The 14,588-nt window shown below is 32.1% G+C and overlaps 1 protein-coding gene across 1 annotated transcript; it reads left to right on the top strand.

The window, feature by feature from the left end:
- Nucleotides 1-2,225: 2,225 nt before the first annotated feature.
- Nucleotides 2,226-13,431, top strand: LOC137922963 (caldesmon-like). The gene is made up of 15 exons (XM_068766079.1): nucleotides 2,226-2,313; nucleotides 3,281-3,444; nucleotides 4,715-4,885; nucleotides 5,437-5,596; nucleotides 6,603-6,673; nucleotides 7,184-7,370; nucleotides 8,072-8,100; nucleotides 9,357-9,414; nucleotides 10,003-10,104; nucleotides 10,928-11,058; nucleotides 11,220-11,319; nucleotides 11,575-11,705; nucleotides 11,905-12,024; nucleotides 12,426-12,580; nucleotides 13,345-13,431. The coding sequence occupies exons 1-15, from the start codon at nucleotides 2,226-2,228 to the stop codon at nucleotides 13,415-13,417; spliced, it is 1,740 nt and encodes a 579-aa protein (XP_068622180.1). The 3' UTR covers nucleotides 13,418-13,431.
- Nucleotides 13,432-14,588: the final 1,157 nt, after the last annotated feature.

Genomic DNA, 14,588 nt, shown 5'->3' with positions numbered 1-14,588 from the left:
GTAACTCTCTTATGAACATAGTTCATTTTTATTTTGAAAATAGTCATACAACATATATTATATGGTGAATATAGGCCTTTTTACTCGTTGATCCCGCTCCGTTCTGTAGTCATCCATCGAACGTTTTGAGGTTGTCGATCCATCTGGAAGGAAGTACTGTTCGACCCATACGTATTATCAACTTCAAAAATTTTCTTGCCCATTTCCCGCCGCTGGTTGCATATTTTGAGAGCTGTATTTATTATTTTAGGATGGCTTTTTTATACACAGATGTGTCTTATAAATCAACGTCACGCAGAAATGTGGCGATAAGGAAGGTAGTGGACCAATTCTAAAATAATCTAACTAACAAGAAAGATGTTATGAATATAACATTATTTTTAAACCGTTAAAAAAAGAGTTCAATTTTTTTTCAAAATATTTGTTTGTCTTTCCTTTATTGATAGGTTACTCTCAATAAAAAGGAAAATAAATGATAATTAAGGTTTCAGGAGAAGATGCAAGTCGCATAATTTGTTTTTTTAAATAACCACGATGTTCGATCAACTTCAAATAACGTAAATCCAAAAATCAAAGAATATAGCATTTTAATAATAATTTATTGTTTTATAGGATTAATTTAATAGGACCTAAATCGGATTTCAAGTTGACTTAATGGAACATCTGTAAAAACACAAAATTTTATCTTTTCTCTATAAATGTTTACTGTTGGCTCCGAATAGTCAGATCTTATAATAGTATTAGAATTGTCTATCATAGATCTCATCTGAAATCAAACGTCACCACATGCCAGCTGTAGTTTCTGAAGCCTTCTGACCGCTGTGTCATTGACATATGTATTTTTCCTTTTCTGCGATAACAGCGTCAATTAATGCCGCCACAGTAACATGACGTTGCTAGCTTCATAGGATACTAGCTTTTTAGTGATCCGTGTGGTATGTAACAATTAGTGGTAAAATTATTCGTATGGAGTATAGAGTATCACCTTCATCGTTGCAAGCGTAGGACATCGACATAAGCTTTCCTCTTAGATTTTTATTAAAACCGAACGGAAGTCCTGTGTGTTTTTCGGACCTTAACAAGATCATCTGTCCACCTTGCGGATAGATGTCTTACGCATCTTATTCTGCGTGCTATAAAACCTATCTACTGCCACTTCAAATTGCCAATCTACTGGGCTATTTTGGTTACTTTCGTTTGTATACGTATCTTCACATACCTGATTGGAAACCAATAAAATACGACCATAGCCGTCTCTATGGCCTCTGCAGTGACTTTGACCTTGCTAATGGGACCCGAGGTGAGACACCGGCCTTCAAAATTTGCCACCAAGGGCCTGGACACGTGGGGCCCGTACCTAAATCCGGCACTGACTGTACTTATCTCCCCCGCCGTCAATTTCATTGCCAAAACTGGACTATTAAAACATTTATGTTAATTTTTAACTTTACTCCAAAGACAATAATATGCCATAGACATTGTTTACTACAGAACACGCTATGTGGTTGCCATAGCAACTGATTGACAAACTTTTTTTTGAGCTGACGATTATATTGAAGTAAGTTAATTTTTGGTAATAATTTTAGTATTCATATTAAGTAACTACCACGTACCTATAATCCATAAGAAAGATTAAATATCCGTGTTATGAAATAACAGATATATTATTTATATAAGTGAAAATACATTTATGTAAGTACTTAGCAATTGTACTATAGCATGCAAAAGTTGATTACGTAACATAATTATTAGGTTTTTATATATGTTAATTAAAACTAATACGCAACTATTAACTTATATCTTTATCTATGTTAAGAAATGTAAGTCTATAAAATATTCTCAATCTTTCTTATTGCTCAATTTTCAACTAAAGACTATTTGAGATTAGTCGTACCGACATGAATTTATGATAAGAAGTTCATATGAAGCTAATTATAATTTTCATAAATCCAGTTCGTCTAACAAACTTCTTATTAGAATAGCAAACCACGTCTTTACAAAGCACGGCAGCGTGGGCATATCTAAAGCGGTTTTGGTTAAAATGTATATAATTTTTAATAATAATTTTGTGATGATAAATTGTATGAAGGCATAATACAACCCAGCCAACAACAAGGGCAGCAGTATTACAAGTATCCTGAGTCTAATGTGATCTCGTCACGTCTTCGTATTAGAAAGATACAATAGTACTCATCTCTTCTAGAAAGTTTCAAAAAAACTTCAAGATGCCGGAGTTAATTGAGCAAATGTACTGCTCCCAGCAGATTGTCATACCACCGAAATATCCATACATTCTAAAGCGCTACTGTAAAGGTGAGTGTTCGTTTTATCATACTAGTTTTCAAATGTTTGCAATCATTAACCTTGGAACAAAAGATAAGTTGTTTTATTTACATTTTATTTTATAATTTAAGGAAAATTTTTAGTTTTTATAACATTTAAACCTGTACGTAACTAAAACTAAAGTCACGTGACCTGCATCTTTTGAGATTTTTTAAACTCTTCGTTGTCTTACCAAACTATATAATTGTTTAGCCTCAAAATATATGTCAATTATGAGGTACGAGAAATAGAAATACAAATTCTGCTTTAGAAACGCATGACATGTTTTAAATAGGCATATTTAGACTTTAATGCATACATATATTATGGTATGATATCATGAAGTTTTTTGCTATGTTAGTTCAATATAAACATTTTTTTAAATAATTGTAATGGAATAAGTGTTTGTCTTCCATCTCACCTGATGTGTGTAGATGAAGACGAAGGTGGTACACGCCCATACAAAAGAAACCTGTTCACTCTACTCTTAAAGGGTCCAGAGTTCAACTATCAGGAAAAATATTTTAACATCTTTTTATATTAATAATTATATATTTAATATTTTAATATCGTATTTTGTATATGTGTTGTTCGTATGTTTAGTCGCATATGCACGAATGAAAAGACTATTCAGGATTAATCCTAACAGGAGTATGCTACAAAGAAGAAGAATGTTACAACTTATTTTTCATGGAGAGTTTATAATCTTAGTGTATTTTTTACTGTCATAGAAGATTACTACTTCCTTAGTGATGAATACATTTTCCATGAATTCGTATTATTGTTTTTATCACAACAGGCATTCTTCTTATACAGGTGGTCATTGTAAATGATTCTTTATAGTTAATAATGTTAATAAATAAATATATCTTATTATTTAAGAAGAGAAATGCAATTCATCCACTTCTCTGCACCAGAGGCACGAAATATTAAATTAATGTTATCGATGATTTGACAGCGGCGATTAAAACCCAGCCCTACGATCTACTGCGCTGGTCGTACGAATACTTCAAAGCGCTTGCTGAACATCGTCCGCCTCCTGTGAAGCTGCGGTTGGAATATCCGGTTTTCAGCACTGAAGGTGGTTTGACTAGAGGATGCCTTAAAGTGTTAGCTCAACAGGTATATTAAACGCACTTTATTATTTATTTTTCACTCGTCGTATCCAACTCGGACGTGGAAGTTGCGAAAAAACTTCATCTCGTGAAAATTATAGCAATGTCTGAAGACGAAGGACTTTGACCAGTTAGTGCTGCCGGTGATGGCCTTCAGATCCGAGACGTGATCGCTAACGGTGTGCTTTCTAAGAAGGCTTAAAATTCAGAACGCTATGGTAAGAGGTATGCTTGGAGCTTCTTTGTGAGATTAAATTAGAAATGAGGAGGTCCAGAAGAACCGCGGTCTTATTTGTTCTTCTCAAGTGGCAGTAGGCAGTGCACATTGTGCAACTGAAAGCCGAAAGGTTTTCCAGTGGTGATCACGGCGTGGGTAGACCCTCCACTAGGTGGTCCGGTGACATAATTAAGGTCGCAGGAAGTCGATGAATGCGGGCAGCGCAAGCCTGATCATCGTGGCTATCTTCGGGAAAGACTTGTGCAGATATGATGATGGTTTTATTTTATTTTCATTAGGCACGCAACAACAAAACATTTTAAACGTTCATATCAGTTTCATGCAACACAGTACATGTTAAAATATGTTTGCCTATAGAAAGCGCAGACAGATCTGGCTATAAACATGCTATTTTTTAATTACAAGTTCATAACCATTTATTCTTAAAAATGATGATGAAAAAGGGCCTTGAATAATAATAAGTAAACACAAAGGATTTGTATTATTTGAATGAGTTTTTAACAGACATGCGTATTTGTACATAGTTTTTTAAACTAATAGCTAATCACCGATTTCCTAACAATTTGTCTTAAATGTTATTATTTTTAAAAAGTTTTTTGATTTAGTTACATTGTTATACTTAGATAAATTTTCTAACTTACGTATCGATGCGTGTTTTATGTCACTTTATCCTTGATATGACATCTAGAAGCATAAAGGTTATTTTTTTTTAGATTTTTTGCCTGAGTGTAGTATTTCGCGAAGTTGTGGTAAAAGTTACAAGAAACAAATTTGTACTAATCTAAGCAGCGTGCATTTTTTTGGTAAATAGGTTTTTCAACCTGTTGTACATTGGCAAAATAACAATTCGTTGTAACTATCTTTGGACACTAGGTTCTGTATAAATTTCATCTGTCGCTCATCGTTTAGCGTTATTTTTATATGACTGAAACTTGAGAAATATTCTCTTATTTGTTATATTATACTTTAATAGCACTATATCGCAACACTAACATTATAAGCCGAAAAATCTAAAAATATTAATCAATCTCCACTATAGTTATCATCTATGAAAGAAGTTCCACTGCCGGCTCTTAAAGCTGCATGGCGAGGCTTTTGTTTGGACTATGAAGAACTGAGAAGAATTCTCTGCCTCTGCGAAGTGTATCAGAGGGAAGATAACGTACCATTTTTACATTTTATGGCAGTAGCTGGAGGATTGTTGACTAAGGTAAAAAATCTTTTCAATTTAATAAAGAGTAGTACCAAAGATTAGCACCAGCTCTAGCAAATACCATGAGATGATGACTCTACTTCGCGTGGTGTTATAGCTGTAGAGAAGAAGCAGGAAGAAATACATATATAACAAACAACATATATATGGGATCGTTGACATGATACATGTTTGCTTTACTGTGTCTGGTTTTATATATTTTATATGTTAGGTAAAATTATAAAGTAATATTATTTATTATCGTGGATGTTTTGTTTATAATAAAGTATTTTAATATATTTTTTGTAATTATATATGAATAAGCACATTTGGATATATAATTATGTGTAAATTTGTCTTTTTGAGTATATTATATATGAACAAGGTACACGGTAATCTGCAGTTTGGCCTTCTATGTCTATAGTTTAGGTGTCTGTAAGAATTTGTAAAGAATCATAAGACAGCCCGTTGTATATTTTAAAGTTATTATGACTCAGTGTTTTTTTTGATCGTACGTGTACAATGAAGATTATTCAATTAAATTAAATACTCGATAATTTTATTCGCAGACTTTAACTCACACCATGATCCTCCTGTGTGAAACTCTGACCAAGGAACCGGACGGAGGTTCAGCAGCGATCCCCGTAGAACATTTTCTTTTGATGTACAAGCTTCTGGCCCGTATGGATGCTTCGAAGGATGTAAAATACATAAATGGATTTAGAGAAGGTTAGGCGAACTACATCAAATGGATGATAAATATTCTTCTTTTTTCTTTTAATATCATTAGACATTAGCCATTTAATATTAAAAAAAAATTGGAATTTATAAACTCAATATCTGCAAATCACTGTGTTCGGTGGTCTTTAGCAAGTTAATTGTTTTAATTTAATTCAAGTTCTTCATTTACACAAGGTTAAAATCAAGTTATATCTAATTTGTTACATTACTAGATAAGTATTTGTCGGAAAAAAGAAATATAATTAGATTTATAGAAATATATTTAGTTAGCAACGTCTTCAAAGATCAATGAAATTATTTTACATTCTGTAAATGGTTTATATGCAACAACAAATTATTTTCTTCAAAAAGTAGTACTTATAATCGTCCTGACGCCACTGTTAATAATTCGCGATGTTGGATTGTCACATTTTCCATATTAGTGAGTGGAATTTAGTTGAGCCTTTAAATTTTTATATGTGAGGAACCTCTGAGTGATCTCCGGGATGGGTGGTGGGACCACGGGGTTTAAGAATCGGCAGTTTTTAAAAAAGACTGCATTAAAAAATTCCTTCTATTAATCCTTCTATTAAATAATTCATATGTACATTGTATAAAAGAGGCTAATTTGTTTTGAATCAAGATAGAAGCCCAGGAGCTTTGAACAATGCACCGGGGCCAAGGACGTTATTTTTTTTCAACTGTAGAGTTTAAGAATCTGAGTTAATCATATAAAAGCTTGTTTAACAAATATTCGGTTCCATTGTTATAATAGTTACAGACCTTAATTAACAGAGATTAAAAGTTGAAATAACGAGCCATTGTAAAGATTTAGGGAGTTATATAGAAAGTAAAACAGTTTATTCATTACAGTCCCAATGTAAACCTTCGATGCGTAGAGTTACAAAAACAAATGGTTGGTATAAAAGGGGAACCAGTATAATGTTTTGAAGAGAAACAAAACACATTTGAAAACGCTGGTTTTCAATGATTACCTTAGTAATTTTTTTTGTAGGTTTCACTCCCCAGCCAGAGGCGCAAAGCGAAGCTAGCGAACTTAAAACTGAAGATACAACTATCGAAGAGGTAAGTATTTAATTCTTGGTAAATTTTTTGTTTAGTTTACAAAGCATTACATTTATGGAATTAATATTAAGTAAGAAAAGGACCAATATGTAGCTACTTCCGCCAATGCAGTAGTAGTCGTGCAATAAAGTGCACTGCCCATCAGCCCGCTGATAAATGCACATGCGGCAAACAATGCGAATTACACGACTACCACCGTTAAATCACTCAACACGTGTTTCACCCCTCCACGGGGCATCTTCAGGGGTAATGTTACACCGATTAGTGCCACTCTGTGTTTGGCACTAATCGGTCCTTTTCTTATTTAAGATGGACTTCCGCAAAATAACGCCTGAATCCATTACATAATTAATATAAAAATGCATAATGGGAATTAAAAATCATCTTAGAGTTAGGGATAAAATATTTTTAGCTTAATATCTTAAAACCGTTTTGCAACTATTTAACTAGCCATAGCATAAGTAAAAATAACGGCTAAACACAGTAACTTATTCTGTCTAATCTATGTAGGAGTCACCGGATGACTTCTGGCATGACAATGATTTGAAGAAAATAAGCATTATTGATGACAAGGTACCTCGATCCGCTAGGATCAGCATGAAGCTTAACTTGCCTGTAATCGGAAAACTAGAACGGTCTCCGTCGGTGGAGAGAGCGGGACAGATTGACCGAGAAAATTATTTGAGGGAAAGGAAAGGTTGCTTCTCGTATTTATATTATTTTAGCTGTTGCTGAGAAGCCCAGTAAGGGTATACTCCGTCTTTACGTAAAACTACAAATCCCCTACTTAACACCTGTAACATTGAAGTAATTACTAACAATAAGAAAATCCAATCCAGTTGTAGTCCAAATGTATAAAATGTAGTTTATATAAGAAATTTTCTGCAGACTTTATCTTTGTATTTAAGTTTATTATCAGCTACTTTCGTGTACTAAATTTCATATGAGTTTTGAAGAAAAATCTATCAAAAGCGACACTTTTAGCCAAAAAGTCTATTTGGTTGAATAACGGGTACATTTCATATATAGCTTATAACTATCGCCATTTTGCTGTAAAATGTCCGCTACTGCACATAGGTGTCGTTTATAGCTTTTTGATAAGACCGATTAGAAGGAACCTATATCTAACGTCCTCCGATAAACTTAAGAGAAATCGTCTGTCTTTCTTGACCGACAATGGCATGTGCTAGTTGTAAAAAGTTAGGGATCTGCGAGCAATTCTGAAGGTAAAAAAGAAACGCTGTGTTTATCTTTGTGGTACAATATTCTCCTGTCTCCTTCATGGTGTATGTAGTATAGTGCATACTTATAATACATTTTTTTAATAACAATAGTTTAAAAAAATAATGATGCATCCGTTACAGAGTATTAAAATTTGAAAATAATAATAATTTTCAGAAAGAGCTGAACCCGACGAAGAAGTCGATGTTAGTTTGAATTATTAATATAACCTCACTTTAAACTTTTTTGTGTATTAATGTTTTTGATCTTATAATATTTGAAATATGGTTTCATATGTTGGCTGAGATAATTATTAAGTAAATTTTAATTAGTTAGCAATAGCTTATGTTATAGATTAGCTTATTTTATTAAACGTTTAGGTATACATTATTTATGTGATTACATTTTTTTATTTTGAATTAGTTGTATCAATTAGCAATTTTATTAACTATTTTTTAATACATGTACAAGTGAAAATATTACTGTCGTGTGTAAGAGAAATATCTTACAAAATAATTATTGTTGTTGTTTGGTTACAATTTTTACAAGGTAGGAATATGCTAATCGTTTATTAAGAAAATTATATTATTTCTATATACGAGATACTATTATATATATGTTTATTATTTATTTTTAGTATGATTTGGATTTGTAAGGCGAATTGTAATGCTTATAATTAGCTCTTTTTAATGTTGGAACCTTTTAATAGCAAATTGGTCTTAGATTACGCCCCGTTGACTTTATAAATAGGCCCAATGTTGATGAGTTGTTGCGTACATCATTTAACGTGCGGGTTTCTTATTTTATTAGCGGCAAAATGTTATAAATTGACATCAAATGTGTTTGTTTTCTGTCTGAAGTCAAACGTGGAATTTGCGATCGCATAACAGAGGACTGTTGTATCTTACTTTCAGTCAATAGGTTAATGGGATTGTAAAGTAAAATCGATTATAATTATACTATAAATTATATTAATTTATTAATGGAAAATATTTAAATATTACCATCTATTTCCACCAAGCTATGAGTACCGCTAAATTAAATTTAAAATGTAATAATGTATCGCAATCAATAATATTTAGATCTTTTAAACAGTATATTTAACTGTGTCTAAGGTACAGCAACTGTCGTAATTTATTCCTTTAACACAATTGGTTTTTTGTATTAAATCTTCTGCTCAATCGTTACTTCACTAATGAAGGTAACAAAATAGATGACAAGCTTTTTCCATGCCATACTATCCAGTGTTTACATCAGGACAGTAGTAATAGTAAATCCTGTTATTGACTTGACTGGATCAATGGGGTAGGTTGTGTTTTTTCACCGTTTACTGTCCGTATATCCGGTAGTTTGTCTAAGTTATCTGGTTGTTTGTGAGTTGTCTTAGTATAGAAAAGTAATAAGAACTCATTTGTAATTTAGCATAGTAAAAACAATTAACCATGAAATTTTTCTGTTACAGCAAAAGCTAAGAGAGATAAGTGCTTCGAAAATGAGCCCCGAAGAGTTAGCGAAGCAAGGTGTGTGTTTTTGCTGTAATTAATTTATAACCAAAATGAATATAGTTCCTTTTGATTTTTTTAATAGCAGAAGTTCAGCGCACGAATTTCATGTAAAATTAACATATTTCGATATTGTTTGAGGTATTAATCAATTTTTTGGGTGCGAACTTGAATAATGTTAGTATTCTAATTGCTCAAAAGACAATATAGATATGGGTATTTTGCAGCTCGGCGTTAAAACATCACTACTCACTTGCTCTCACCTGATTTACAAATCCTAGGGAATAGTTTAAGAGGATATATTTAAAATTATTTCCGTTTGAAGTACACAACGAAATATCTTGTCCTGGCACTGTTTTTGTCCAGTGATATTACTTCCTGTTAGTTTAACGCCCTACATTTGTGTAGAATATTTCAAGTATAAAGTAATAATAAAAATAACTTCTAAACAATTTTTTGAGAAACTTATTTTTGTGTGAATTTAAGTAAACAAATGCTGGAAATAGCAATTTTTAATAATGAATAGAGCATTGGTTTTAAAAATCACTTAAACATATTAATTCCACTAATAGTATAAAATATAATCAATAAATTTGTTGTAAACAGAGGAACAAAAAGCTGCGGAAAAGAAAGCAATGAAACAGAAAGATGAAGTTGTTATAGTTGTTTTTGACGAGAACGATGCTGTCATACCATACGAGATTTACGGTTACGGCATTTTAATCCTCTTTATCTTTTTTTTTTAATAAATATTAGTGAAGTAGACATAGAAGTGAATCACAACTTTTCGCCGTCTTACATTGATCTAAGAAATCTTATAAAAAATTACATGTTGATGTACGGTCTTCATTAATTAAAATTATGTTCGTTACATAACGTCAAGCATAACAAAGTGGAAAGGCACTATTAGGTATATATAATTTAAAATTCCCGTAATAAACAGTATTATGTTTCAGTCATTCTATGACGTATATTCCTTTGATTTTTCTTAATTTTTTTACTAATTAAAAATCTAACATATATTCCATTGTAGATATTTTCTTGTTCGTTACCACTTTTACAATTTAATTCACGTGCTAAAGTTAGCCTTCGGGGAACTAAACGTACTTTTTACGTTTAAGCCCGTAGACTCACACTGCAAGGCATGTGCTTTCCACAAAGATTTCTATGGAGGAATTTACCCTAATTGCCACCCTAGGCAGGCGAGTTAGCGGTCGAAGTGTAGTATTATGGCACGCAGAGGACGCTTCTACCGATATTCTGGAAACTTCTTTTTGAGCAGTGAAAATCCTAAATAATTAATGCACAAAGTGTAAATTTTATAAAATTGTATCCCGGGAATCGAACCCGTGGTTAACGATCGCAAGCCTCAGGTCTCTATCGCTTGGCTATCACTGCTCTGAATGAAACATGTACCAAATATATTGGGCTTGGTTAATTGTTGTAGTTTATTTTTGTAATAGTAATAGTGAATTTGTCTATTAATTGAAAAAAAAATATCAAGCTCTAAAAATATTTAATAAAAATTTAGGCGAACCAAAGTCTGAAGTTATAGTGGAGGAAGAAGAAGCATCTGAAATTAAAAGCAATACTGAAATAGTCGAGCAGGAAGCAGAAGAGCAAAGGGAGGTGCCGGAAAACATTGAAGAATTTGTAGCTGAAGTAATTTGAGCTCGATAATAAATAAAATCTTTAGTCCTTTTTTGATTTGTCGATGCTTTTGTGTCTTCTATGTTATAGTTTATTCACTCTGTAATGATATTAACCATTGTGCTATTTACCTTTAATTTAATCTTTATTAAAAAAAATCTTTTTCATGTAAGTGTTATAATTCGCGCGAGGAGCGTCGTGAAGATTTGCAAAAAACCTTTGATGAAATCGCCGAACTGGTTGATAAATTCAAAACTACAAGCTATGATTTAGGTTTGAGATTCTTACAACATAATAAATATTACGGAACGAAATTATTCTGTTTTGAATTTTGTAGTTAGACATCACATCTTCATTTAATCGTTATCTAATGTTTTTCTATTTAAATCACTGTACTTTACATTTTTAGACGTAGTTACAGTAACATAATAGGACCATATTTATTTAGGTACGAAGTTAACAACAGAAAAAACGTTAATGCTTACATGTATGATATATTTGTAACTAACTACCTTTTCTTTGGAATAGGAATGGTGGCTGGGAGACAGATGTCGACGACTAGCGGTGAATTTATCGTACATTATGTTGAACAGGAGATTATGGATTATGTGAATGAGCAGATAGCAATACTGCCTGACCCATCTTTAAAGAAAAAAAAGGTAAGATTATTGCCGATCCGTGGTATCCACTTCAGAATTTTTAGGTCCCAGACATCAATTATAAACAGGATTTATAGATAAGCGTGGGTTTAAAAATCTATTTAAGTGGAGTTTTCGTTACAAAACTCTTTTTAATTTAATTTTTTCAATATAATATACTTCACTGAAATAAACTTTTTCAATTATGACGAATTTTCAGGCCAAACCAGAAGAGGTAGCAATGGTTCGTAACATCCTCGATGATTTCTTGGATGAGAACATGGATGTGATTGTACCGGAGGAAGAAGAAGTTGAAGAGGAAGAGGAACCACTACCCAAGGTATTGGTTGTAACCTTCTTCTATGTCAGTTTGTAGTTGTTACTTTCTTAAACTTTATGAAGCTTTTTATTTGTAATATATAAAGTTTACAGAATCCCCGCTTTCTGCTCTCTAACTCGACAGAACAAAATTATTTCTAGAAACGAAGATCTTTTGTCAGTGACAAATACAACGTAATTAATACAATAAGGAACGATGTCAAGTTTGATATGTTAAAATTGCCTAATTTGATTCCTTTTTCACTTTTTACAGTACCTTTTAAATTGTACATTTGCTAATGATTTTTATTTTTTATTTCTTCTGTAAGATTTGGCATCAATTCATGTTCCAGGTAGTTACCACATTTTGTAAGCCCACAATGATACATGTTTGATACGAAAACTATGTTACACGTTTTTCAGATAGCAATCGTTTATGCTGTACCCGGGATTGGTCCATCAGTGGAGGAGAGCATTATACGGGAGGTAGAGGAGTACGCTCTGGATGTTTCAAGAGTACAAGCAGACCTGTTTATGCCGCGGAATATTAGACACTTTTTGTGTCCGCCTCTGGAGAAGTAAGTCCCTCAAGACTGGCTCTATAATTAACTCCATATAGACGTGATGCAAGACCGATCATCGTGGCGATGTTTGGGAGAGACCTATGTCTTGCAGTGGGAGACTATCGACTGAAAAGAAGAAAAATGGCATGGGGCTACGATGTTATTTACCTCAGCCCAATTTATCAAAAAGACTTAGTCAGAAATAAGCAAAAGGTGGCACGTGCAAAGAGTATTTATTAAGCGTCTAATTATTTGTCCTGTACTTTTTGTCTTTTTTGAAGTATTTGTATCTATAATATCTATAGTAACGAGATAAATTGTCGTAGAAACCAAATATTGGAAAACCTCTGTGATTAAATAATGAACAAAAATTATTTATAATCCTTGATATTACTATTGACAGCGTATTATTTTTCTTTAAATGTAGATTTTGATTTAATTAGTCCAAATTTTGGGTGTTACAATTGTTATTTACCGTGTATATCGGCTTTTGTGTAGATTTTGGGGTCGTTGTGTTAATTATACTATGATAATAGATCCCCACGACGGAAAGTAACTTTTGTAATACCTTTAACAGTATTTTAAAAGCAGATTGTCTTTAAATTGTAAGAATCTATTATGTTTTATAAAAGTAATTTTGCGTAGTCATGCCGCGATAAAAAAAATATTTACTTAAAAAGTGGAATATATTTTAGTAAGATAATTAATCGAAGTAAAAAAAACATATTCATTTATAAGAGTAGATAATACGTGTAATATTTATATTCATCATTTTACAGATGCATTGAATATGAAGACGAAAATCAAGCTAAAAAAGAACAAATACCTACAGGAGGAACTATCACAGACTAACACACAACATAAAGATTAATATTTTTAAAGTTTATCACTACATTTTTCTCTCTTTAATACACAACTTAAATTAGGGAAATGAAGTGAGTTATGTATCGTAATAAAGTTTATGCAATAAATTAATTTCGGAGTTCTACTGTTTATTATTACAAAATTTTCATGTTGTTTCTACTCTCTAGAAGTATGTCCGAAAATTTAACTATTTTCCAAACCTTTCTCTGTAACTAACTTTACAACATTTCGGAGTTGATTTCCAAATGTAATTTCTGTCGGTATCAATTATATTTCACAGCTAGAATTATTTTTGGTCATGTCTTCTTTTAATCTTACCCACTATGATTCTCTTTAATAAGTTAATTTGTTTGTAAATATATGATGCTTTTGAAGAAAAAAAATGTTTTGTGCGCCTTCGCTAACCACCTAAATCTAACAGGCTGCAGTGGATGAGAGGTAACTTATGTTTTTTGTGCTTGGACAAATTACTTTGCCTTTAAATAATAAGTGCGGAAAACCCAGAGTTTTGTTGAAATCAAATCCAACGCGAGCGATCATTGGATATGACGACAAAATATAGAATAACTAATAATCTTGCTAATTTTTTAGCGTAGCTAAACTTATTTAGATCGCGAACAATAGTATTAATACTTTTAGCTCTTAACAAATTTAATATCAAATTTAGAAAAAGTAGGTAAATGCAACGACAGATAAACAATCCTGTGCACTCAACAAAACGGGCATCAGATCGAAAAAATACACATTTAGGTTTAGCTTTAGTTGCTAAACATGTTTTGATAGAACTCAAAAGAGAATTAAAATAGAATAGTTACCTCTGGGAAACCAGTAAATTTCTCTTTAATAGGATCGCTACATTTTTTCCATTTCATATTCTTAAGAGAAAGAGAGTTACAATATTTTTGACATTACAATGTTATCTTTCACAAACTCTCACATAACATACTACTATGATAACTCTATTAAAACGACTAAGGTTTGTATTCATGCTATAAGAGTTGACATTGAATAAAAAAAATCTTTTTAGTACTTTAGTAATAACAATGAGCATAAGTGAAAGAACACAAGGCTTTGGAGTGGAAATAGGAGTAATGGGTATATGTGTTTAAATTCGTCATTAGACTTATTACGAAGAAAGACTTAAGTTTGTGTATGATTT

This window comes from Battus philenor, unplaced genomic scaffold (assembly GCF_028537555.1).
Source record: "Battus philenor isolate CCGP_79_NKW_IND1 unplaced genomic scaffold, ilBatPhil1.0.hap1 SCAF_20, whole genome shotgun sequence".
Classification (NCBI taxonomy): Eukaryota; Metazoa; Arthropoda; class Insecta; order Lepidoptera; family Papilionidae; genus Battus; species Battus philenor.
The sequence above is the reverse complement of the archived record's forward strand: the minus strand, read 5'-3'. Positions and strand labels throughout refer to the sequence as shown.

Coding starts and splice junctions, on each gene's coding strand:
- LOC137922963 (XM_068766079.1), top strand. CDS start 2,226: ATGCCGGAGTTAATTGAGCAAATGTACTGCTCCCAGCAGATTGTCATA. Junction 11,320..11,574: donor AACTACAAGCTATGATTTAG/GTTTGAGATTCT, acceptor TCTTTGGAATAG/GAATGGTGGCTGGGAGACAG. Junction 11,706..11,904: donor CATCTTTAAAGAAAAAAAAG/GTAAGATTATTG, acceptor ACGAATTTTCAG/GCCAAACCAGAAGAGGTAGC.